The 26,249-nt window shown below is 44.7% G+C and overlaps 2 protein-coding genes across 3 annotated transcripts in view; both read left to right on the top strand.

The window, feature by feature from the left end:
• Nucleotides 1-20,783, top strand: part of LOC105900829 (ATP-binding cassette, sub-family C (CFTR/MRP), member 2) — a 30,286-nt gene extending 9,503 nt beyond the window's left edge. Inside the window, exons 16-33 of one of the 2 annotated variants that reach the window (XR_004165045.2) lie at nt 541-667; nt 1,108-1,284; nt 2,457-2,624; nt 3,146-3,323; nt 4,252-4,396; nt 6,639-6,741; nt 6,993-7,212; nt 7,850-8,004; nt 8,468-8,623; nt 8,899-9,098; nt 9,239-9,365; nt 17,310-17,411; nt 17,650-17,793; nt 18,195-18,353; nt 18,660-18,826; nt 19,363-19,557; nt 20,351-20,533; nt 20,565-20,783. Coding sequence is in view for 1 of the 2 variants with exons in the window: in XM_012828203.3 (XP_012683657.2) it covers nt 541-667; nt 1,108-1,284; nt 2,457-2,624; nt 3,146-3,323; nt 4,252-4,396; nt 6,639-6,741; nt 6,993-7,212; nt 7,850-8,004; nt 8,468-8,623; nt 8,899-9,098; nt 9,239-9,365; nt 17,310-17,411; nt 17,650-17,793; nt 18,195-18,353; nt 18,660-18,826; nt 19,363-19,557; nt 20,351-20,480 (2,653 nt within the window). In the remaining variant the exon portion in view is untranslated. Of the gene's footprint in view, nt 1-540; nt 668-1,107; nt 1,285-2,456; nt 2,625-3,145; nt 3,324-4,251; nt 4,397-6,638; nt 6,742-6,992; nt 7,213-7,849; nt 8,005-8,467; nt 8,624-8,898; nt 9,099-9,238; nt 9,366-17,309; nt 17,412-17,649; nt 17,794-18,194; nt 18,354-18,659; nt 18,827-19,362; nt 19,558-20,350 lie in introns of both variants that reach the window. The other variant, XM_012828203.3, reaches the window with a different exon arrangement.
• Nucleotides 20,784-24,385: 3,602 nt separating this feature from the next.
• LOC105900822 (neurotensin receptor type 1-like) lies at nt 24,386-25,716 on the top strand. The gene is made up of 2 exons (XM_012828195.2): nt 24,386-25,235; nt 25,340-25,716. Exons 1-2 carry the CDS (start codon nt 24,386-24,388, stop codon nt 25,714-25,716), a joined length of 1,227 nt encoding a protein of 408 aa, XP_012683649.1.
• Nucleotides 25,717-26,249: the final 533 nt, after the last annotated feature.

The following is a 26,249-nucleotide window of genomic DNA, read 5'->3' as shown; positions in this document are numbered from 1 at the left end:
TGATCACCACCCCCAACTCTTAACATTTTAAAATGTCCGCCTGCTTCTGTTATTTTATTGCTGATTGCTTCTCATGTTCGACATGCAACGCTGACGTTTCTTCTCGCGCTGGAAAATGAAAATGAGATCTCAACCATGGCACTTATGTGGAGCAATTTGGTCTTCATTGTTGTGGAGCCTTGGTTTAACGTAAGATAATATATCTGGGTATTATCTGTGCACATGCCAATTCTGTGGAAAACAGTAATGCTTGAAACGAGTATCATTTCATGAAACAAGGTATGATATCTGTGTAGGCATACAGTGGTCACACGACTGGGAAACGCATCACTTCACGGGAACTACAAATGGATGTGCAATTTGTTCTCATTAGAAACATAATTGGGTGTAAAAGCGAATCATTTAGATTTGAATCGTCATCAACCAAATTATCCACAGCTGACGTCATCTTGGGAACTAGTGTTTCAAACAAACATAAATGTCTTTCTTCCTCTTCCTCTTCCTCTTCCTCTTCCTCTTTCTCTTCCTTTTCCTTTCCAGTGTATCCTTGGATATAAAGCCGGGTAAACTAGTTGCCGTGGTTGGAGCCGTAGGAGCAGGGAAGTCATCCCTGCTGTCTGCTTTACTTGGAGAAATGCACAGTAGCAAAGCTTCCATCAACGTGAAGGTAACCACAGAGAGAGAGGCTGGCTAATTACTGAGACGAGACCGCGAGAGCACAATGTTGACGTGCCTGAATTGGCTTTGAAACAGGGCATTAAGCAGCTTATCAACAAGTGATTACTTAATAGGAGGTTCGAACACGTCAGTTACATTCGTTTTCTTTTTATGCGAGTGGCATGTCTCGTACTGTCTCAAGTCTGACAGTTCGGCTAAGCATTCTGTTGAATATTTTTTTTAAATGCTTTGATAGAAGCTGAGAGCTTAGATTCATAAGTGGTTCAGTGTGCGACCCAAAGCTCGGGAAAATAAATAAGCACATATCCCTAATTTATACTTTGATTAAAAAAATGGAAAACATTCCTACAACTATTTCAATTTTACTGCTTCATTTTTGATCTAGTGCTGCTTCCATTATAATCTCTCGCTTCCACCCCCCATCTGCAGGGCTCAGTGGCATATGTACCCCAGCAGGCCTGGATCCAGAATGCCACACTCAGGGATAACATCCTGTTCGGGTCCGAGCTGGAGGAGGGCAGGTACCAGCATGTGCTGGACGCCTGCGCCCTGAAGCCAGACCTGGAACAGCTCCCGGGTGGAGACCAGACAGAGATCGGGGAGAAGGTGAGGTTTTGACACACACACACACACACACACACACACACACACACACACACACACACACACACACACACACACACACACACACATACACAGACACAGACACACACACACACAGACACACACACAGACACAGACACAGACATAGACACAGACACACAACCACACACACACAGACACACACACACACACACACAGACACACACACACACACACACACACATGGGTAATTTTTTTAAAAGGCTTTATGCTAATAGTATCAACACATATTTAAAAATGCACCTGGGCGTATGAGAGAGAGAGAGAAAGAAAGAGAGAGAAAGAGAGCACCCTGAGGAAGGCTCTGGGAGCATGAAACGCGTAAGTGCTTTTTAAAATACGCACCCATTAGAAAAGTGCCTGGGTTCTTTTCTTCTATTTGACAGCCTTTAATATTTTTTCGACCCTGTCATGACCATGTGTGCAATTAACATTATTCTGAGTTGCCTAACAGTCTTGGCCATTTTCTCTAAATACATGTTTGTTCGCACGCAGAGTGAACTTTTTCCGGTAAATAATCATTACATTGATTTATCTTCTAATTGTGCATGCTGGGCCATTCAAAAGCCAAAGCACTAGTGAAATGAGCAACTTGCCCTTGGGATCCAGGTGAAATGAGCAACTTGCCATTGGGATCCAGGTGAAATTAGTGTTTCTCTTTGTTTATCTGAGGCACGAATGCCCTAGTTATGAAATACCAGCTTATGTAAGCTTTGTAGTTCTCTTTTCATAAACGTGTTTGCGCAATGGACCATTGGGCAGCTGTGGCTACTGAGGTAGCTTACCACCACTGGTATGACTGTGTATGAATGACTACTGGACTCTGGACTGTAAAGCGACTTCGGGTATATAGAGAAGCGCTATATAAGATTGAATTGATTGATTGATTGATTGTCAGAGGACAGGACAGAGGTAATTTCGAGTTCAGAATTTCAATTTGATAATTTCATAAATTCAACACATGCTCATCGTGCAGATTCGTTCCAAGTCTTTCTCTCTCTTTTTTTTTTAAAGACTCTGTAATCAACCTGCATCTCCCTGTCAGACTAGGAACAGTGAGCCGGCTCATGGTGGATTCACTGCTGCAGGGGAATTAGAAGGTGCCCTCTAAGCGCTTCTCCCACTCTGTGTAACAGGGCATCAACCTAAGTGGGGGACAGAAGCAGCGCGTCAGCCTGGCCAGAGCCGCCTACAACAGCGCAGACACCTACCTGCTGGACGACCCGTTGTCGGCTGTGGACTCGCATGTTGCCAAGCACCTCTTTGAGCAGGTCGTCGGGCCAAACGGACTTCTGAAAGATAAGGTGGGTCGCTCAGTGCCAACGCAATCTCAAGTGCTGTTGAAATTCCCATTCAGTGTGTTGAATGGTATGCTGTCTACACAGTGTACACCCCACAGGGTATTTAATTGAAAAATGTGCTCTGTAGTTTATGTCTCATTGTGAATGAAACACAATGTTTTCTTTGTAGTGTATCCTTCATAGTGGACCAATTGTAAAGCTTTCTGCATAGCATGTACTAGTGTATTCAGCAGAGAGTCTCTCCACAGTGCCAATCTATGTCTCCATTCTTATCTTTGGTTCTATCTTCTTTCCATGGATGTAGCGAGGGGTTTCGATTTTGAGTGGCTCATCAGAACAAATACCAAAATCAAATATGAACTCTGTCTACAATGACTTCTCTGTTCTTCTCCTCTGTTCTCTTCCACTTGCCTGTATCTTGTCTATATCTCCTCAGACAGTGAGAGCTCTTGAAATGCGGTTGTATCGCTGAATGTAAAAAAAAAAACTAAAAAAAAACAGCGTACTTGCTTTTGTTCCTGCAGACCCGGATCCTGGTGACTCACGGCGTCAGCTTCCTGCCTCACGTTGATGAGATTATGGTGCTGGTGGACGGGCTGGTCTCTGAGGTGGGCTCCTATGAGAGCCTGAAGGCCAGCGGAGGGGCCTTCTCCGAGTTCCTGTTCACGTATGCAAAAGAGGAGAACAATAAGTCGTCAAAGGGTGGGTTCCGTTAACCGTGCTTTCTTTGTACCACGCAAGGAAAGGATAATGTAGAAGAAAAAAAAATCATATGAGAAAAGGAAAAAGATAGAAAGACTGAGAAGAACAAATTGATGAATTTCACTACTGCCTCAGTTGTAAGCCCTGAATGTCACTGTAATATATGAAAGTCCTTGACATTTAAGCACTTGCAGAATTAAAGTAACTATGATTGCTTTAATGTTGAAAAGTCAAGAAGCGAATTAACTGATTAGACAAGTAAGACAGCGACAGGACTGTATCAAAGGATTCAATTCAGAAAATAGCTTGATAAGATGTTCACCTCTCAACTAGCATACGTGTAGAATAGGTTAGCATGTGCACAATGTGTATGTGCATTGTTGAGAACAGGCCTTATAACAGCCGATTATAGATGTGTATGTGCATTGTTGAGAATAGGCCTTATCACGGCCGATTCTATCTGGTTGGCTATTTTTGGTCTCTTTCTTTCCACCCACGTTTGCTTCCTGACACTAGCATACGTGTATGTAAGCTTCTCATAAGAGCCGTCCCTTGCATTAGACATAGTGGTTGGAAGCCTTTTGTTTTTAATAGACCAGAGTGTATGTTCTATCTTTATGGGTATGTGTCGCAAAGTAGCTTGCTTTTAAACGAAAATGAATCGCACTGCTCTGTAACAGAAGGGGCACAGAAGCCCTTTCCATGTCCTGTACTCTGTGACTCGTTAACATGTAAATGTAAAACATGCATTAGCCTTTTTTACCAACTTCCACATTACCAGCTGTAGCCTCTTTTATATTGACTTTAAATTATCTCTCTCTGTGTGTATCTGTGTGCGCCCGTGTTTGTGTGTGTGTGCGCGCGTGTTTGTGTGTGTGTGTGTGTGTGTGTGTGTGTGTGTGTGTGTGTGTGCATGTTCTGTGATCAGATGACTCTGAAACTGAGGAGGTGGACATAATCCCTGAGGCTCAGGATCTCCAGGCTGATGTCCCTCCTGAGGATGTGGTGTCTGTGACCCTGAAACGGGACAGCAGCCTGCGCCACAGCCAGAGACACACTCAGCGCAATGGCAGGTTTGTCTCACAGATGCACACACACACACAGACACACACAGACACATAGACACATAGACACACACAATCACACAAACACATGTGTGTGCACACATTCACACTGACTTTGATACAATTGTGTGGGTCTTTCTCACACACACACACACACACACACACACACACACACACAATCATACAGACACAGGCATAAAGACGAGATTTGGCAACAGAGACATAGGTCTCTAACACAGTATGGAAAAACTCATAGCATGTCATACTTAATATGTACATAATATGCTACAAAAACAACACAGTGTAAATAAACTGGCTCTTCATACTGGGCATGGTTCATTTTGAACACAGTTATGCCAGGGCAACATGTCTTTAAAAAGGAGAAAAACAGTTCACATGTGTTCAACACTCAACATGTGGCTAATTTTGAACACGGTTATGCCAGGGCAACATGCGTTTAAAAAGGAGAAAAACAGTTCACATGTGTTCAACACTCAACATGTGGCCCAAATATAGGTCAGCACAAAACCAGCAACAGACCAGCACTGCCCTAGAAAACCAATCACTCCCGATGTGCAGGTTGGCACTGCGACAGTAGCCTCTGCCATCGGTGTATGAATGGGTAGATGTCTAAGGCATTCATCTGTAAAGCGCTGTAGAGTGCTCTATACATTGAAAAGTGCTATAGAAATGCAGTCCATTTACCATACATTACGATCAAGCACAATGATTGCCTTTTAATCCTCCCTGACTTAGTCATTTACGTGTCAGCACAGACCAGACAACCCCCCCCCCCCCCTAAGGCATAGTCACAACATTCCAAACAGGGTTAATCAGCAACGTTCAGGGCTGTCTCGACATGAAAAGGCAGTGCAGTGCATCCCATCGACATCAAATGAAGGGCCTACCACCGAAATAAACAGTGTTCTTGATGAGAGTCACAAGGAATCAGCCTCTGGCAGCATGAGACAGCGTGGCAGCTGGCAGCCCCTGCTATGACAGTCCTCCGTCAAGGAAAGCTAGTTTTGAGAGAGTGAACTCCTAGCATTAAAGTTTCTAGTCTGCTGCCCTCTAAAAATCTCTCGCAAACAGGTGAATCACTTGAATGTGAATGAGGTCAAGGACTTAGGAAATGAACCAGGACTTAGGCACAAACTGACAAACATTTCTCTGCAACAGCATCTGAGGCACACAGCATCATTACATTCAAGAGCAGCAGCATCTGAGGCACACAGCATCATCACATTCAAGAGCAGCTCCCCAGATCCAGTGTTAATTCTCTTGATTTGGCCCTGAAAAGAACTGGATCTGAGTAGGTTCATGACAGTGTTTCTCCAAAACTACCATATATTCAACTGTGAACATATGAACACTATGTAGGGGACACTCTTTATCAACATATATCACAACAGAATTCTTCAGTAATTCTTCATTCAGGCCCGCTGCCTTAAAAGTGAATATGTACAGATCAACCTACTGCGCCTCTCTGTTCTTAATCACCCGTGTGTGTATGTGTGTGTGTGTGTGTGTGTGTGTGTGTGTGTGTGTGTACGTTGGTGGAATGAGCTGCCTAGCACTACCAGAGCAGGAGCGTCCCTCTCTACCTTTAAGAAGCTCTTGAAGACCAAACTCTTCAGAGAGCACCTCCCTTCCTAACTTGCACTTCTACTAGTACTTAACTTGCACTTGCAGTAGTTACATTCCTACACTTTTTTCTATTTCTTATGTAAAATAGTATTTATTGTTACACTAGGTCTCTATTGCTAAATGTAAATGTAAATGTAAGGTTCAGTCTCCAGGTGCATTATGTTATTGTGTGGCCACTGGCCTGCAGATTCGCTGGCCTAAATCGAAGCACCTGTTTGCCTATCCCATGCCATGCTCTGATCCTTATATCCAGAAATGTAACGGCCTAACTCAAATGCCATATAATCAGAGACGAATTGTACAGAAATGTACTGTACTTAGGCAGCTGCAGTCTAATTAGCTTTTAGATTTGATGCACTCTCTAGGTCCTTTGTGGAATGCCATTTAATTTCTATGCTAATGTGTTTGTGTTTCAGCATCAGGCTGAGAACAAACAGCTCTGTGTATGTCTTTCTTTTATGTGTTTGTAAACCCATTTTACAACCCCCCCCCCCCCCCCCCCCCCCACCCCCATTTTCCTTCTGTGAGGCGGCGCATTGTGTTACCTCCTGGTATGAAATGCGTTGTACAAAGTTTGATTTGATTTGATTTGATTTGATTTCAGCATCAGGCTGAGGACGAACAGCTCTGTGAAGGCTAAAAGGCCCTCTGATGAGGCCAAGAAAGGCCAGAGGTTGATAGAGAAAGAAGCTATGGAAACTGGAACGGTATGTAATCATCCTGTACTCTAATCCCCTGAAGTTCCTTCTCTGTTCCGAACACTTGATTGGATGAATATAACACAATGGATGAATATAAAAGAACTCAAATACAATTTAAATGGAAAGGAAAAAAACTCCTTCTGTTCTCCATCTGTTCTGAGTTGAAGCACACATTAAAAAAAAGAGGCTGTTGCAGTAGATCAGGTGAAAAGAGGCTGTTGCAGTAGACCAGGTGAAATGAGCTCTATTCCAAACAGGTGAAGTGGTCAGTGTACCTGCAGTACCTGCGCTCCATGGGCTGGTGCTACACCTCCATGGTCTTCCTCATGTACTTCATCCAGAACGTCGCTTTCATCGGCTCCAACCTGTGGCTGAGCGACTGGACCAATGACTCTCTGGAGTACTTTAACCGGACCTATCCTGGCAATGTGAGGGATATGAGAGTGGGTGTCTTTGGAGCTCTTGGCGTGGCACAAGGTACCGTACAGGACATTTAAACTATAGAAACAAGTGATGTTGCCATATTATGTCGTCATTTTAGATTACTCTGCAGCTATTCAACCCTTGATCAGATTCAGTCCGGAATTCAGACTGTTGCTGGACAGGCTGCTTACATTGGCAATCATTTATTGAAGACAATTTTAAGTCGATTTACTGCTTCAAAGACGTGTGCAAACTCAATATCCCCTACAAATATAGAAGTTGATTTTCAAGAAGGGTGTTTTGAGGACTGTGTGTTTAAATTGAGCAAAATAACATGCCTTCTACTCTGACAGTATATCGGTTAAGATATTTTTTGTTCTTTTAAAAGTTAATTTCATTTAGTTTTATCAAGTGCAATTAAACAATCCAACTTCTAATATTTGGTACATTACAGGCATATATGTCTGTGCTGGTGATGACTCAGTCCAAGGGGTAATAATAAAGATGAGTCGAGTGAGTCATGGGGATTTCTTGTTGATGACATGAAATTGCAGACCACTAGTGAATCAGGGTCAAGTGTGTCTGATTAACACCTCTTCAGGAATTCCTCTCTAACACCTTTTCATCTAAAATGACGGTCTGCCCAAAACAGCCTTCTGACTTCTCCGACTTTGGTGTGATTTCCCGCCAGGCATCTTCATTTTCCTGGGGACTCTTCTGCTGGCTGACGGAGCCGTGTCGGCCTCGCGGATCCTGCACTCGCGCCTGCTGGCCAACGTGCTGCGCGTGCCCATGATGTTCTTCGACACCACGCCGTCCGGCCGAGTGGTGAACCGCTTTGCCAAGGTACTCTAGAGAGAGGGGCTGATCCTGGCATGTGTATGGATATACATACACTATGTTCACCCACACCATTCATTTGACTGGGGTGTGCAAAATGGGTTATGATAGAACTTTAAACAGGGCACTTTTAGGGGGGTATGTGCATTTTTAAAAATAGGTAATTACCCCTAATTATAATACTACACTGATGATGATGAGGAGGAGGAGGAGGAGGAGGGAGATGTTGATTAAGATGATTACAATAACTATAATCATTATTCTTAGACTAATTATTATGCTTACAATTATCATAATTAAAAATAAAATAATTCCATCACCGGAGCCTTCCCTTCCTCATGAGGAAACCTGAGCGAGATCTTTTGTCTACAGAATGCTAGTTTCACTGATCTTAAGCCACACCGTCTCCCACCACAGGGTGTGAGACATGTCATCTGCCAGCTGTAAAGTCTGTCTCCCCTGCCTGCAGGACATGTTCACAGTGGACGAAATGATCCCCATGTCCTTCCGCTCCTGGGTCCTCTGCCTGCTGGGGGTGATCGGCACCTTGTTTGTGATCTGTCTGGCGACCCCACTTTTTACCGCCGTCATCGTGCCCCTGGCTGTCGTCTATTATTTTGTGCAGGTAACGTGAGGCGCCCACTCAATCCTGAGTGTCTGCAGTGTAATTCAGAACAGCACTATATCATTATGTCCTCTGAGCCTCCAAGGAGATGCAATGCCAAGACTCAGAGATTTGAGAGATTTCCTTCTGTGCACACACATGGTTTGCCATGTGCTTGTTTTCTTGTCATGAGGCATTGAGGTCGATGGAGGCATCATAAGGCTTAGGGCTGTCTGTGTGAGGAGTGAATGACACTGAAATTGAAGACTGAAAGTCTCCATCGCTGTGTTCCACAGAGGTTTTATGTGGCGACGTCTAGGCAGCTCAGGCGGCTAGACTCCGTTTCCCGCTCGCCCATTTACTCCCACTTCGGGGAGACCGTGGCCGGCCTGTCAGTCATCAGGGCTTACAGGCACCAGGACAGATTCCTCAAACACAACGAGGCAACCATGGACGAGAACCTCAAGAGCGTCTACCCCTGGATAGTCTCCAACAGGTTTGCATTCGGTCTCTTTCACATTCCTGAGGACTGATCTGCACCAGTCTTGGTTTGTCAGATCAAAAGGTGTGTTGCACTTTTTCACATTTCCGCTCAGTAGATTTAACTGTTGGTGGTGTGCCCTCTCCGTTGTGCAGGTGGCTGGCCATTCGACTGGAGTTCTTAGGAAATTTGGTGGTGTTTTTCGCTGCCTTGTTTGCGGTGGTGTCACGAGAGAGTCTCAACAGCGGACTGGTTGGGCTGTCCATCTCCTATGCTCTAAATGTAATTCACTCCATCCAGTGATTATAGTGTTTTTTTTTTATTTTAGGGCATGTAAGATTCATTTAAATTGCCTCCGTAGAAACAGATGTGGCGGGGTGGTGCACTTAGCATTAAATGGTCTCAGAGAATGTTAGGACCAGGTCTCATGCTAGTTGTTTCCGACTACGCCACTCTCACAGATGGGGTGAGAGACCCTCAGTTGAGCATACTATAATTAGGACTAGGTTCCCTGCACAGTTCCTGTCCAATCAAAAGAACTTAGGCAGAGGCCGTGGTATAACAAATATAAATACAATGTTTATTAAATGCACAGTAGTAAAATCAGATGGATGTACATCCTATTAAAATAGCAAACACTAACAACAGGGGCGTGATTGTGGGCCTAATATACCTGGGCCTTTAGCTTAGAATGGCACTTGGTTTGGTGAACTCCCAACCTGGGGAACGCTACAACACACGTGATTTAGGAATACAAATATATAACCACACCAACTCTTATCTGCATATCACATCTAAGTATCACTGCAAACATTAGGCATTGTAGGACAAACACTCAGTGCAAAGTGTAAAAATGCGTCGCCAGGTTAGTAAGCCTAGCCTAATCAAGGCTCTAAATGCATATAAACCCCCAAATAAGCACACAAAACAGCCCCTTAAACAAACAAAACAGAAAGAAATCAAACAATGGAAAACTAATAGGGGAAAAACAGTGGCAGTCGCCGGACACCACCTGCAGCAGGAAATATCCTCATTAACTACACAACCACACAGCATCAGTGCACAATGTTCTGAATGACTTAACAAAACATACCGAGGGCTGTTGAGTTTCTAACCCCGCTACTCCACGCTTGTCCACCGTCGTGTCAAGCTAAGGAGGCTGTCGCTACGTGGGAAATACACATTAAGCTACATCAAGCCATCACACCATAAAAACATGCAAACTACTACAAATATAATGAGGGTTACCAGCCTACCTGAGATCACACGGAGCCAATGCCTAAAGCGTTAGGTAAACCGCAGAACAAACAATTGCCTCCAGTACTACGTGCCAATTTAAAACTATCGCGGGTCTGAAGGAAACGGCACGTCAGCCATGGGCTGCCTAGGACTCCTGGGTCCTAAAGCTACCCGGTTACATTCATCCCCACTTTCAAAGTTCACCGTCCCGGTGACAGGGCTAGTGTTTACCATAACCTAAAGCCAAGGTCTAAATCCTACTCGGATGGCTTGATTGAACACTGGCTGGGCTGCAACCCCCAACTGGTCCTCGGAGAGTTCCTGCGTCCCAGCTGCTGAGCGAGGGAGGTTGAAAGGGTTTGCATGTTGGCCTGCTGTACTTCTAGACGTACGGCGTAAAGTTAGTCCAGAGGTTCCAACTGACTCTTGGGCCGTTGCTAATCCGTGGTCAGCCAGAGGTTGTCCTCTCATCACAGGACGGCCACCTGCACATGCATTTGTAGTTGTACTGGACGGTCCCGGTTGTGGCTCTTCGGCCTCTAGAGCAGTCTCGTCTGGTCGGGAGTTTTGAGGAGCCTGCATGACAGGAGGGACTTGGTTAAATGGGGGTAACAACTGGAAGATACCTCCATACTCACGGTGATCTTCCTCCTGGCTGTCGCCCTCTGTTGGCAAACCTTGTGCAAACTCAGCTGGGGGGGAAGCAACTACTAGTGCTGGGGGTTCACAAACAACCGCAGTTGGGAGTACTCTTAACTCTGATCGGTGGATGTTCTTCTCTTGCCCTTGGGGTCCATTGACTGGGCGGATCTGATAAACTGCTCCATTCTCATCCATATTTCTCAGTACTTCGTAGACGGTGGAATCCCAAAAGTCTTGGATTTTATGACGTCCGTGGACATGGCTTCTCTTGTAAACAAGTGTACCTGGTTCCAGGATAGTCGTCACGTTGGGTGGGTTCTGGCGCCCACGGCGCTCTGCTGCTGCCTCCAGTCGCTCCCTGGCGTGTTTGTAGACTGTGTTCAGGCGGTGCTGATGTTCCCCAATCCAGTCTCCCACAGAACTGGAGTTGGTGTCTTCCTCTGTTGTCCCCAGGAGGAAATCGATAGGCAGCTGAGCCTTCTGGCCGAACATAAGCTCATAGGGGAGTGGCCTGTGGATTGGTGCTCTGTAGTGTTGTACGCAAACAACACTTGGGGTAGGTACAAGGGCCACTTCTTCTTTTTCTCTGGGGGGAGAGTTCTCAGCAAATCATGCAGCGTGCGATTGAACCGCTCGCATTGCCCGTTTCCTTCTGGCCTGTATGGAGTGGTGCGGCTCTTTTCAATGCCATACAATTGGCAGAGACGTTTTAAAAGATCACCCTCAAAGTTCCTGCCCTGATCTGAATGGATCCGCTTGGGGACCCCGTAGGTGTAGAACCACCTCTCCGTCAGTATTCGGGCTACAGTACTGGCTCTCTGATCAGTCGTGGGATATGCTTGGGTGAATTTTGAAAACACGTCTGTCACTACCAGCACATTCTCTCGTCCATCGCTAGCTTTCTCCAGTAATGTAAAGTCTATAGCAATGATTTCCAGGGGCCTCGAGGCAAAGAGGTTGCCCATAAATGTTCTAGCTCGGGGTTGGACAGCTTTGGAGACTACGCAGCGACTGCACTCTTGGCAATACTTTTCAATGTCATGCCACATGCGGGGCCAATAACATCTTTCACGCACCAAACTCGTTGTTCGTTCTGCCCCCTGGTGGCCATGGTTGTCATGGAGGCTATTCAACACTTCTTCCCTCAAACAGAGAGGCAATACAAGCTGCAGCACTTCCCTGCCCTCACCGGGTTGGATTATTCTGCGGTACAGGACTTGCTCTTTTTCCCTTATCTTGGCCCATTGGCCTACTAGATGCCGAAACTCTACACCTGCCTTACTCCGTTCTTCTTTGGAGGGCATTCTGCCGCTCCTCCAGTAGTGCAGGAAAGGCCCAATGACAGGGTCTGAAGCCTGTAACGCTTTTAAATCTGCCTTTTGGCGGGTAGGCAAGGCCTCAATCATACCTGTAGATGCAGTCACAATAAGTCTAGTCCTAGACTCTAGGTGTCTTTGCCTGACCTCTTGTGGTATAGAAATACCGGCAACTACTGCGTCGATGGAATCTTGGGCATTTTGCCTTGAGAGTGCATCTGCATTTCGATTAGAGGGTCCAGGGCGGTACTTAATTTCAAAGTTAAACAAGGCAAGATCTGATGCCCAACGCTGCTCTACCGCGCCCAACTTTGCAGTGCGTAAGTAACTGAGTGGGATTGTTGTCTGTATAGACGGTAAATTTCCCTCCGAGCAGATATTCTCTGAATTTGTGTGTGACTGCCCACTTAAGGGCAAGGAACTCCAACTTTCTGGAGCTGTAATTTGTCATATTTCTCTCCGTAGGCCTTAAGCCTCGGCTGGCATATGCGATGGGTCTTCGCTGACCTTCTTGCTCTTGGGACAAGACTGCCCCTAAGCCAGCATTGCTGGCATCAATTTCTAATACAAAGGGCTTGGAGAAATCTGCATACCCGAGAACAGGAGCACTGACCAGAAGCTCTCGCAATTTTGCAAAACTCTGTTCGCATTCTCCACTCCAATGCCCTTCCAGTGTCTTCCTGCCCCCAGTTCTTGGTTTCTTTCTACTGCCTTCAAGCTCTGCCACCAGTTGGTGTAATGGGGCAGCGTACTGCGCAAAACCGTTCCACAAAGCGCCGGTAATACGAGGCAAAGCCTAAGAAGGAACGCAGTTCAGCAGTAGTAGTAGGACGCTTCCATTCAGCTACCACTTTGATTTTATCTGGGTCTGTTGCTACTCCCATGGCCGAGATTACATGGCCTAAATACCTCACTTCCTGCTGAAAGAAGTGACACTTCTTCAATTTTAGTTTAAGGCTTTGCTCCTGGAGGCGCGCCAGGACAACTTCTAACCTTTGCAGATGTTCTTGGAAGGAAGAGGAAAAAATAATGATATCATCCAGATACAGCAAGAGGGTTTGCATACTCTGATCTCCAAATATGCGCTCCATCAACCTCTGAAAAGTACTTGGAGCGTTACAAAGTCCAAAGGGCATACGGTTGAACTCAAACAACCCGAAGGGTGTGCAAAAAGCAGTCTTTGGCTTGTCTTTCTCCGCCATGGCAACTTGGTTATACCCACTGGCCAGGTCTAGAGTACTGAACCAGCGAGCACCAGTCAAGGCGTCCAAGGACTCTTCGATCCGTGGCAAAGGATATGCGTCTTTTCGGGTCTTTGCGTTCAGCTGCCGATAGTCCACGCAAAGCCGTATGTCACCATCTTTCTTCTGCACTATTACGATGGGGGAAGAATAGGGGCTACAGCTTGGTCGAACTACATCCCTTTCTAATAGCTCATATATGTGAGCTTTGGCCTGCTCGTACTGGGTTGGGATTAGGCGTCGGTAATGCTGCCTAGTAGGCACTTCATCTAATAAAGGTATTTCATGCTCCACTAAGCGAGTACAGCCTATGTCCCAATCCCCTTGACTGAACACACCCCGATACCTTTCTAGCAGGGCCCTACACTCCTGCTCTTGATCAGAAGTAAGGGTAGGCCAGGAAAGAGCTGAAGGGTCAAGTGGGGAAATGGTGGATGCCCTCTGTGATTGAACAACAGCTATTTGGCCCTGAACCCCACCTTCCAGGATGGTAATAGAACTTTTTGCTTGCTTTAACTGAACTACATGGAGCTCACCTAAGACAGTATGGGGTTGAAGCCACACATCCTGGACACTTACATTACAACAGGTAGGGTGACCTGACCATTGTGAACCGTAAGTAAAGCCTTTGAGATGAGTAAGCCTGCGGGAAGTTGACCTTCCCCAAACCAGGGCTCTAAAATACGGAGGGGAGGGTGACACTAGATACCTGAGGACAAGCTGTAGTGAGGAATTTTAAAGATCCTGCAGGGATGCGCATAGCTGGACCTTGGACCTTGACCCTGCCAATACACCCTCTCTCTGACAATGTTTCCATGCTATGGCATTCAGACAGTGCTTGTTCCCAATTAGGGCTAACAGTTTGTGCAAAAAGAGGATCAAAACCAGAGCCATTGTGACCAAACAATTCATGATAGCAACTGCGGATGATGTTCATCCCGAGTAAGCCAGGCACTTTACATTTTTGTTGTTGAGAAAATGAATCTGGGGAATCTTTTACTACTAAAACACCCATCTTTGGTAGGGTCTTGCCCAACACATTAACATCCAGCTCTACATAACCAACATAAGGAATGTCCAAGCCATTAGCTGCTTTTAGCTGTAACCACTTGCATTGCTGCAGCTGCTCTACCCCCTGAGACTGGAAATACTGCTTAAAAAATGTCTCAGTGATAGTAGTGACCATGGATCCGGTGTCTAATAAGCAGGGGACTACAACATCCCCCATACCAACTTCCACTATAGGGCAACTCCCTATGAGCTGAGATGAATGTTGAGGTGAAATACGGTTTGAGCACCAAAGACCCCCTTCTGATGCCTGGCTCCCTACACCAGAAGGCGCTAGTTTTCCGACGGCTGCATAGCACTAGATGCTATTCCTGTGGTTTGGTTCCGACTGAATGTTCTGGGGCCTGCCCTATTGGCTGGACCTGAGTGAGTGTTTAAATCAACTGAACAAAACCTGGCGATATGACCATCTTGGTTACAACGAGAGCAGATTGGCTTACCATCAGGTCGAAACCTATATGGCCTAGCAGGACCCCTCCCTCTGTCACTGGGCCCAGGGGCACCCAAATGTTTCAAAATAGCATCGAGCTGTAACTGTTGCTGACGTAAGACCTCTTTCACCTCAGCAATCTCACCATCAGGTTTAGCAACAATAACGTTAGCATCTGCCTCACAATTGCTCACAAAGGTATCACAGGAGTGTGCTCGAGCCCTCTGGTTACTCACAAGTTTACCCCTATCAACCCAACTCAGGGCTGCACGACGAGCGTCCATAAAAGACATAGTAGGAGAAGCGACCATTTTGTCTTTTAAATGTCTACGGAGCATGTCGTCACGCAGGTGCTCTACAAACTGGTCACGTAAAGTACAGTCAGAGTTAGGAATAGACCCCTCAGGACTCTTACGAATAGCAATATCCATAATAGACTTGAGTGCATGAGAATACTCCCTAACAGATTCCCCTTCTTTCTGTGTACGCAAATAAAACTGCTGTTGTGTACGAACATACACCTGTGAACATGCATAGTTTTCCAAAAGAATGTTAAACACTTTATCTGGGGTATTCCTGTCTGCAACAGAGTGAAATTTCATCTCAGCTTTTGCTTCCCCATCTAAATGATCAAACAAAAACAAAGCTTGCTCAGCTGGAAGCATGCGTCTAATTGATAGACACCTACGAGCCTCCTCAATCCAGTCCTCAACAGACATCAAGTCACAAGAATTTTTAGCAGAAAATGTAGGGCATTTACGCTCTCTAGGAACAAAAACATAATGCTCAGATACCGGTTGTGAAGAAACAGCGGCAGGCGTCCCACTGGTAGATGGGGCGGAACCTTCCTCCTGAGAATCACCGTTATCTCGCAAGCGGCTGTTTTCAGCTTGAAGCTGTCGTACCTGTTCAGCAAGAGCTTGCAATTGTTCCTGAACATTGTCCTCCGACATGACTACCCGTCTTTCAGAGCCCAGTAGAGTAGTCCTGATGTCCACTTGATGTCAGTCACCGAAGTCTGCACACCGAAATCCACACAAAGGCTGTCCAGGGGGCGATGAGACCCTAGATGACAACCACTGTTTTTCCCACTAAATAAATATTACAACAAAATAGGGCTACCAACAAAAGGAAACAAAATACCACAGCCTCTGATATCCTGCCGACTACGCCATATGTGGCGGGGTGGTGCACTTAGCATTAAATGGTCTCAGAGAATGTTAGGACCAGGTCTCATGCTAGTTGTTTCCGACTACGCCACTCTCACAGATGGGGTGAGAGACCCTCAGTTGAGCATACTATAATTAGGACTAGGTTCCCTGCACAGTTCCTGTCCAATCAAAAGAACTTAGGCAGAGGCCGTGGTATAACAAATATAAATACAATGTTTATTAAATGCACAGTAGTAAAATCAGATGGATGTACATCCTATTAAAATAGCAAACACTAACAACAGGGGCGTGATTGTGGGCCTAATATACCTGGGCCTTTAGCTTAGAATGGCACTTGGTTTGGTGAACTCCCAACCTGGGGAACGCTACAACACACGTGATTTAGGAATACAAATATATAACCACACCAACTCTTATCTGCATATCACATCTAAGTATCACTGCAAACATTAGGCATTGTAGGACAAACACTCAGTGCAAAGTGTAAAAATGCGTCGCCAGGTTAGTAAGCCTAGCCTAATCAAGGCTCTAAATGCATATAAACCCCCAAATAAGCACACAAAACAGCCCCTTAAACAAACAAAACAGAAAGAAATCAAACAATGGAAAACTAATAGGGGAAAAACAGTGGCAGTCGCCGGACACCACCTGCAGCAGGAAATATCCTCATTAACTACACAAACCACACAGCATCAGTGCACAATGTTCTGAATGACTTAACAAAACATACCGAGGGCTGTTGAGTTTCTAACCCCGCTACTCCACGCTTGTCCACCGTCGTGTCAAGCTAAGGAGGCTGTCGCTACGTGGGAAATACACATTAAGCTACATCAAGCCATCACACCATAAAAACATGCAAACTACTACAAATATAATGAGGGTTACCAGCCTACCTGAGATCACACGGAGCCAATGCCTAAAGCGTTAGGTAAACCGCAGAACAAACAATTGCCTCCAGTACTACGTGCCAATTTAAACTATCGCGGGTCTGAAGGAAACGGCACGTCAGCCATGGGCTGCCTAGGACTCCTGGGTCCTAAAGCTACCCGGTTACACAGAGATACAGTTATTTTATTACCCGATGTAGTCCTATAACCTGTTCCCTTGCATGTTATTAGGTGACTCAGACCTTGAATTGGCTGGTGAGAATGACCTCCGAGCTGGAAACCAACATAGTTGCGGTGGAGAGAGTGAGCGAATACACAGAGATCAAAAATGAGGTACACTTCATTATGTTCTTCAACTAAAACAAAGGAAAAAAATAAGTCAACTAGTAAAAGTGACCTTAGAGAAGCATTTTTACATTTTCTGTGACTTTTGCCTTTATTTATGTTCAGTTGTACACAATTAAATTTAATTCCAACATAACCTTGAAGCCTCCTGCGGTAGTGGACTATACTGTATCCTAGCAACTGTCGCGGAGTTGAATCCATTTTCTCTCCCCTGTTGTTTCATAAGGCGGACTGGATCACAGGCCAGCGTCCTGAGAAAGGCTGGCCTAAAACCGGGAAGATTCGTTTGGAGAACTACAAAGTCCGCTACCGCCCTGAGCTGGACCTGGTTCTGCATGGAATCACTTGTGATATTGACAGCACTGAGAAAGTAAGGACCCAGCTGTTGTAGCCTCAAAGTTCAAGCACTTTGAGATTTTTCAATTATCTGGTTGTGGCGCTGTGATTCTTATTAACTCATAGCCTTCATAGCCCACATCCTTGGGGGACTCTCAAGTAGGCTCAGGCTCCTGTTATATGCCATCAGAAAATTAGATTAGTAATGTGAGTGCAAACAAATTCAACACTAGTGGGATCAAAGCACTAGAGAAAATGATGAATGGATTGAAAAGTGTGTGTGTGTGCTTCATTTGTTCTCTGTTTTTTTTTTCAATCCTGTTCATTGTCGTTATTCACCAACGCTATCTTCCAATAAGACAAATATCTGATGAATCCATCATGTTCGGAGAGTTGGCTCTCGGTCACAGCTGACCACACAGCTCTTGTTTGCAGATCGGCATCGTCGGCCGCACGGGAGCAGGAAAGTCCAGCCTCACAAATTGCCTGTTCCGCATCATTGAAGCATCCGAGGGGAGAATCCTTATAGACGGTGTGGACATCGCTACCATCGGCTTGCATGATCTGAGGAACAGGCTGACTATCATACCCCAGGTGTCTATCCCGAAATTGTATTCAAACACATTCGTTCCGGCACTGAAGTGCCATATGCTGTTCAATTAATTGTCAATTCCATAGGCCTACCAATTGGTCTTGGGGGAGCAAAAACTAGCAAATGTAAAGAAAACATGTCACTTGATCTTTTAAATGTAAATAACACTTCAGATGGAATATGGATATCAATTTCAGAAATGTATTTTTGGGTTCGGTGTTAAAATAGAATTTAGAATATGCTCTGCTTTGAGAGATCATATTTGTGAGATATAGTCCTCATTATGGTTCTCACATTCGTCTCGGCAGGATCCCGTGCTATTCTCCGGAAGTCTCCGAATGAATCTGGACCCTTTCGAGAAGTTCAGCGACGAGGAGCTGTGGAGTGCTCTCGAGCTCTCCCACCTGAAGGAGTTTGCTCACGGCCTGCCTGAAGGGCTGCTCTATGAGGTCTCTGAAGGAGGCGAAAACCTAAGGTGGGCTTAGCACCTAAACACACAAACACCTAGCCTTGTGTTGCCAAGCATGTTTATTTTTTCCGTATTGCGCAGGGCCCCCAAACAGCTGTCTTATAAGCCTTCTTTGGGCACGCTGCGTCCCCCAGGCGCCCTGGGCTGCTTCATTAAAGCATTCTTTTTGGATTCCGTTCAAGAGAAACATCCTGAGATTGCCTCTGCTCTCCGACATCATTATTCCTAAATAGCTGAGTGATGGCAGCTCTCCTTTATGTTCGTATGCATAATCATTCTTGCCATTTCAAAGTCACTGTTAATTAAATGATTAGATGAACAGTGGTTCAGCTCTTTGCAGCCACTCTGCTTCCATGTCAGAGGAAATTTAGTATATTAATTGAATCTTTATGTCACTCTGGAATGAAACAGATGCACAAAGAAGGGAGCTAACTACAGAAAGAATTGCAATTAGCTGCATATCTGGGGGTGGCCTGTTTTTGCAGCGAACCTACGACGAACCCTTATCCAATGAATTGCTTCCTGTCGCCCCTGTCTCACAGTGTTGGGCAGCGTCAGCTCCTGTGCCTGGCCAGGGCCCTGCTGAGGAAGTCCCGCATCCTGATTCTGGACGAGGCCACGGCGGCCGTGGACCTGGAGACGGATGACCTGATCCAAACCACCATCCGCAAGGAGTTCGCCGACTGCACGGTGCTCACCATCGCTCACAGGCTCAACACCATACTGGACAGCTCGCGGTAAGCAAACAAATCCTGATGGGCGAAAAAAACACGCTATTTCAAATAACAAAGCTATGTGGCGAAAGAGATGAGATTCAATTGGGTAACCTCAAAAAAAAGGACTTCTTTAGAAGACATTCTTTTGAAGAAAACAAAAAAAAAGGGCTGCTGCATTAATAGCCATACATCGAGAATGAATTGCAGTGTGTATGTTCAGATGAAAGCCCAGTAGCCACAGGTGTGTGAGGTCCCAGTGCGCTCTCACGTGCCCTCCCATGCCCCTGATTAGCACCTGAAAGGCAGGGGGAGGTGGCCATGCACAATAGGCGCATAGATGGGCAGTGCCTTTGCTGCTCAATCTAAAAACAAAACTAAAAAAAACATCTATTGATTGTACCCATGACTGCACTGACCGGAGAAAGTGTTTTTTTTTTCTTGGTCCATGGTGTTAGAGATGGCTTCCCTGTAAAAAGTTCAAATGAAATGCAATGGACAAAATGATGTTCCATTGAATGGTTCTCAATGTTTTTGTGAAACTGGACTTCTCAACACTTGTCAACAACTCTATTCATTTATTTTCAGTATGTAATATGATGATGTTATAATTTTTTTTAAAAATTGAAAAAAGGTTACTCGTCTGAAGACAAATAATGAAATATGGTACACAAAAATCCATATTTAGACAAACCATTCGATAGCTGGATGTGGTCATTGATTTCTTGATGAGCTTTTTTAAAACCTTGCCATCTGGGAAAATGATTGAATTCTCTTCTCACATCTGAGATTGTTTGTTTCCTTGTCAATTCTGCAGAGTGATGGTGTTGGATGCTGGCAAGATAGTGGAGTTTGATTCACCGAGTGCTTTGTTCCGGAAGCAAGGACACTTCTTCTCCATGGCAAAGGATGCTGGAATTAACTCTGTTGACTACAGTGTCCTGTAAGTGCCAGATAGCCTGGGTCCCTGTGGTCCATTCCCACACATTGCAATACGTCATATCCCTGTATGTTGCTATTGTCCAGATTTGTAACACTGACATTTCAGTCATACAAAATGATGTATGTATGTCACATATTTAAATCTCTTTCATCTTCACTATTGATTCGGTATAAGGCTGCTAATTTGATGTAATATATTGTCCAGTGTTTTGTACAGTTTGGCAGGGACTATTTTAAAAATGTCCTCTCTTTACTTTTGTAACTCTTGTAATTTAGTTTTATACTTAAATAAACATGTTCTCAATGGGGTTTTGTCTATTTTTAAAGTGTGACCTTTTCCTCTGTTTTACCTCTCCAGTAACAAATCTTATTGCCAGCGAAAGAGTAATTATAGTAGTACTGCCAAGACTGTCTTGGTATCATTAAGGATCATATTCCACATTTATGGACTCATTATGAAAAGACTATGGGTGTCACGTTGGTTCCCATGCTAACCATTGTGTTTCTGCGTTATTCACAAGAGCAGCGATACACATCTTCTTGTGGTGATGTCCTCGTGATTATAACTATTTCATTTCAAAGAGCGCCACTCATTAGGCAAGTCCATAATTGTGAATTATTATCTACACGTATACACAGTGTTTTTATAGGGGTGTGTGTGTGTGCCTATCTGATTTTAGCCAAATGAAAATCAAGGTGGAAAACAAAAGAAGTTTTTTTCTCTCCGCAGAATCAAACAATAGACTTTGTTCGATGCACAACAGGTTTCAGTGGGCCATAGAGCCTCCCCTTTAGTGTGCCTTCATTAGTGTGTTTTAGGAGTCACTGCAGGAGTTTTGATGCCTCATCTTTTTGGCTCTCCGAGGCTTTTCATTCCTGAGAGCATCCTGTTGATGATCCGTTCCGTAAGCACTATGGCTTCCCCTAATTGGCTGTTATTCCATGTATATTTTGTCCAGAGGAGCAATAATAATATATAATATATTATCTTGAACAGCCACAGGTATACTCTATAAACACCACTGACATTTCTTGTATGTTATAGTTAACCATTTTCATCGTCAGCTCATATGTGAGTGAGTTCGCTGGTTTGGTCCTCACACTGTGAACCAAATGAAAAGAAGAGAATGGCATTCAGTTCTCCCCTAGTCGACAGACTAGACCACATAGCTCGCTAAGTGGCGAAGTGCAGTTTCCGTATATATTCGGGTTTTACCCCAAAAGGTGATGAAGTTGGAAATGCCACACAACGGGATTTATCCTTTTCTGGTGAAACTCACATTTCAATCAAGTATGAAGGTGATTGGGTTGACTTGATTTATCTGCTGGGGAGAGTCCTTGGGGATTCGGCAGTTCACAACCCTTAAATGTCTCGTCCTCTCATTGTTAATGAAGGAAAATTGACTCCAGCTGAGCCCAAAACCATCCTTAATCAGAGAATAACATTTATAGGTGCCCTAATAAAACGCCATGGGGGGACTTTTCAAAGCATAGATAATTTAAAGTCCTTTTTAGGGTTGAGTGACAGGTTCAGATTTGCCACTTGATCTTGAACATTTTAGAGTTCTTAACTCAGTACACAGTAAACAGTAACACACAAGAATATGGAAACTATTTAAGCAGTACTATGAAAGACTCTTCCCGTTTTACATTAAAGTGGTATTTATCAGTACGATTCTGTACATCTCCTGGCTGTAATGCAAACCAATCTTTATAAAGTAAGCCAGACAATTTCTGAGATAATAAACACTGAATGGTGTCATTTCGGACAAGCTGGAAGCACCATGTGACAGTTTTGGCTGGATACGTTGGTCATATTATTCTGTTGAATTACCATGCGTGGCATGGCCTTATTGAGTTAGCAGCAGGTGCATAATAATCAGCTGGATTATCTTGCCATTTTTATGGAACCCAATCGGCTAAGTGACTGAAATGTTAATAAGGGCTCCTGTCCAGGAGAATTGAGACATCCCATTGTCTAATCTGATCTCCCAGGGAATGACAATGTGAGAGATTAAATCATTTTGGTAATATATCACCAAGATAGCATGCAGAGTAGTTTGCTAATACGACACCTCGATAACCATGATTATTTCCGACATAGTGAGAGATTTCCAGGCAGAGATGGAGAGATACTGTATGTATAAAGCCCATACCTGGTACAAGCTGAACAGATTTAACAGTAAGAAAGAAAAGGAACTCATTAAATAAGCTTCATAGTGTCTGAGACATGAAAAACATTTTTTAAAATAATGATCAGATTCTGTGGTTGAGCTAAGGCTTTTGGGACAGTACATTACATTATGAAAGGCAAAGAAAGATCACAGTATAAGAATCAACTATCAGAGGTGGTCATTACAAGACACTCGTTAAAGGAATCCATGTGTCTAATATAGGACTAGGAAATACTAATATAGGACTAGGAAATACTAATATATCCCTGAAGACTTGGCAAGCATGCAATATATGTATAGTCTGTTGCAAACCGATGAAAAATGTTATATCTCAAACTGCATACTGTTTTAACCACTTAGATAGCCCATGACAATAACATGACACTTCTGAAAATGTAAATGCATGTAGATGGAGATTTGCAGCGACGGGTGAAAGCGAAGGGTTCAAAGAGTGGATTGACGGAGAGATTGAGAGAGAGGGAGAGATGTAGAGAGGGACAGAGGGAGGGGGAGAGCGAACGAGTGAGAGAGGGTTAGCAGGAGGAGGAGGAAGGTGCACTGAGCCTGTCATTCCATTTCATGGATTCACTCCAACCAGGAGACACGTCCTTTCCTTCTGAATACTGGAACTGAGGGGGAAAACGTGTCGTGAGTAAATATCACTTTTGAAAGAGAATGTTTTGTGCATGATTATCCTTTTTTTGACTAAATGTTGACAAGTAAATATGGGGTGTCAGACTGATGGTTGTTTATTTTTTTGCAATCAATATTTTGTTTCTGTGGATTTGGTGATTGGTCTGTGAAAAATAAGGTGTTCATCTTAGGTGTTAAGTATCAGGGTTGAGACAGGCTAAGTGGATTGGAACCATCCTTCTTCAAAACTTCTCATACCTGTTGGAATGGCATCATGTAATACATTGCCTCGCAAACATCAAGCCAGTGAATATAAAAAAACAGAGTTTTAGTGGGCCAAAATACAGTGTTTTAATGTTGAGACATTCATATCATTTTTGCTTTAAAGACTTTATGCACCTATAATTTCTTGGACACTGATTTGTTTTAACCATTGGACATAGCAGTGCTTGTTCGTTTAAAGAGTGTAAAGAGCACCATCCTTTTCACTTTACCAATAACTATCACTGTCTTAACACCCTGTGTCTTGTCTGCCTTTATGCTGTGAGCTAAAGGACCCAGCACTATTCTGCCTATGCCCTGAGGAGAGGAGTGTGGCCAGTGCCACACATTAAAAATGAATTTCCAGGCCAACTATTAGTTTGTAACATCTCACATTGGATTAGCACTGCAGGGAATTGGCCCGAGAAAATATCATTCCACCAAGAAAATTTGCTTGTTGATTGATAACATGAGGGGTATACAGGAAAGATGTTTATCTTCACACACACACACACACACACACACACACACACACACACACACATATATATATATATATACTGTATATATGAAAGTGGATTCCTTAATACATTTCCAAAAGCATTATGACTCCTTCAATCCTCTCCAATGCTGTAATTCTGACTTTTTTCTCTGTGAGTCTGTGAATTCTCTCCCACAAGTATAAAATATCTCACACCCAGTGTCTTTTTCTTCAGTATTCTCCCACAGCTTTTATGCACAAACCACCAAGCATCTCTTTTCCTGGTAGTGAACTCTGCATGCACTGCATGTTTTTGGAAAAAAAATCCAACTCAAGCAACAGCGTCGTCATTGATCTAATCATGAATGACACAGAGACCTTCATCCAGTTCTACTGTAACTACACACAGGGCTCGGAGCCCCCAGTCTTCGTCGGTGCGACGAAGAGCGAGCCCTACCACATCGCCATCCCCATGACCATCTTCTACTGTCTGCTTTTCATCTTCGGCGTCCTCTTCAACGGCGTGAGCGTCCTGACTTTGCTCATCGACGCGCGGATGAAGGCCAGCGCCATCCGCCTCTACCTGCTCAACCTGGTGATCTCCGACATCGTGCAGCTGCTCACCATCCCCATCACCCTCTACCGCTACTACTGGGAGATCTACCCCTGGCGGCTGGGGGGGACGCTGTGCAAAGCCTACTTCATGGTCCGGCAGATCTACTGTGCCACCACGAGCTGGATCATCCTTGGCTTCACCATGGAGCGCTACTTGGCCATCTGCCACACCATGTGGTCCGTTTCCAGTCTGCAGAAGTCCCACTTGCCGTGCCTGTTGGTCCTTGTGTGGCTGTTCTCCTTAATCTCTTCGCTGCCCTTTGCGTTCGTGTACAGCCACGACCGCGCCTGCATCATGGACTACACAGCCCGCTCCCCAGAGAAGCTTTTCCAGGCCTCCACAATGTGCGAGATGACAGAGGCCAAGCCCTATCCAATCTACAAGACAGCCATTCTGCTGAAAGCCATCCTCTGCTTCCTGGTGCCTCTGGTGTGCATCCTGGTCCTCTACGTCCTCATCATCAGCCACCTCAGACGGAACAGCCACCAAAGACAGGCCATGGGCCTCACCAGGACGATGGCCACAGGGAGTAACGTACCCTGCCACCAAAACGGGAAGCTGCTGTCTCAAGAGAAAAGAGCTCTACGACTCATGGGTAAGGAAAAATGCGTCTATTCCAAACAAAAATAATTCTACATGAGGTATTTGTATTTTTGGCTTGTTTCTTAATTTGTTCTTTGTCTTCGTTTTTTTTTACAGGTGCAGTGGTGGTGGCATTTTTTATTTGCAATTTCCCAGACATTGCCTCCTCACTCATGCAGGTGTACCTTAATGTCTGGTCCGTACATTTCCTCAACGTCTACACCGTGCTCAAGACCTACCTCTCCGTGCCACTGTGGTATGTAAACAGCGCCCTGGACCCTGTGCTCTTCTGCATCTCTTCCAGCACCTTCCGCAGGGCTTGCCGGATGACGATGAGGTCCCTGAAGCCCAGACGTCCAAGGCTGTGGCAGGGGACCAGCCGATTGAGCCAGACGTCTGGGAGCGCGTCTGGCCGAGAGGCGAGCGACGTCTTGAGGACAAGGCCACAGGATGCAGGCCACACACAGGTCATAGCTATGCAGAGCTTACAGTAGGTCTGAGTAACAGATAGATAGATACTTTATTTATCCCGAGGGAAATTTAGGACATAACATGCGGTGGCTGCAAGGAATCCACAGATGTCTTCACAAGGACTTTGTTTTTCTTTCTAACTTATTTCTGAAAAGGTAATGATCATAAACCTGAAGCTTGATTAAACTTGATTCTGTGCTTCAGGTGAACAGAGGGTTAAATCAACATAACTTGTGAGGATGAAATCTGCTCCTTAGACCACACAATTACCCCGGAGGATAGCGGGGGAGGACAAAGCTACTGTGTTGCAGTGAGCTGTACTGTATTTTGTACATCGTCGTTGCTCTGTGATGTTTAGTAGATAAACACTTTGCAGTCTTTACAATGATGCACCATCTACCCAAGGTATGTTTTGTTATTACCCTGTTACGTAGGACTTCTTAAGAGCTGTTGGTTCTAAGCCTGTACATGTTAGACTCAAGTAAAACCAATGTGTGTTTAATTGTGTGCTTTTGATGTTCTGAGACAAATGCGGGTTCTGTGTTGAATGACACGC

This window comes from Clupea harengus, chromosome 13, assembly GCF_900700415.2.
Source record: "Clupea harengus chromosome 13, Ch_v2.0.2, whole genome shotgun sequence".
In the NCBI taxonomy this organism is placed as follows: Eukaryota; Metazoa; Chordata; class Actinopteri; order Clupeiformes; family Clupeidae; genus Clupea; species Clupea harengus.
Note: the sequence above shows the minus strand (reverse complement) of the source record. Positions and strands in the feature narration are given on the sequence as shown.

Bases quoted from the DNA above. Each gene is read 5' to 3' on its own strand.
- LOC105900822 (XM_012828195.2), top strand. From the start codon at position 24,386: ATGAATGACACAGAGACCTTCATCCAGTTCTACTGTAACTACACACAG. The intron at 25,236-25,339 runs GTAAGGAAAAAT...TTTTTTTTACAG, and splicing joins AAGAGCTCTACGACTCATGG to GTGCAGTGGTGGTGGCATTT.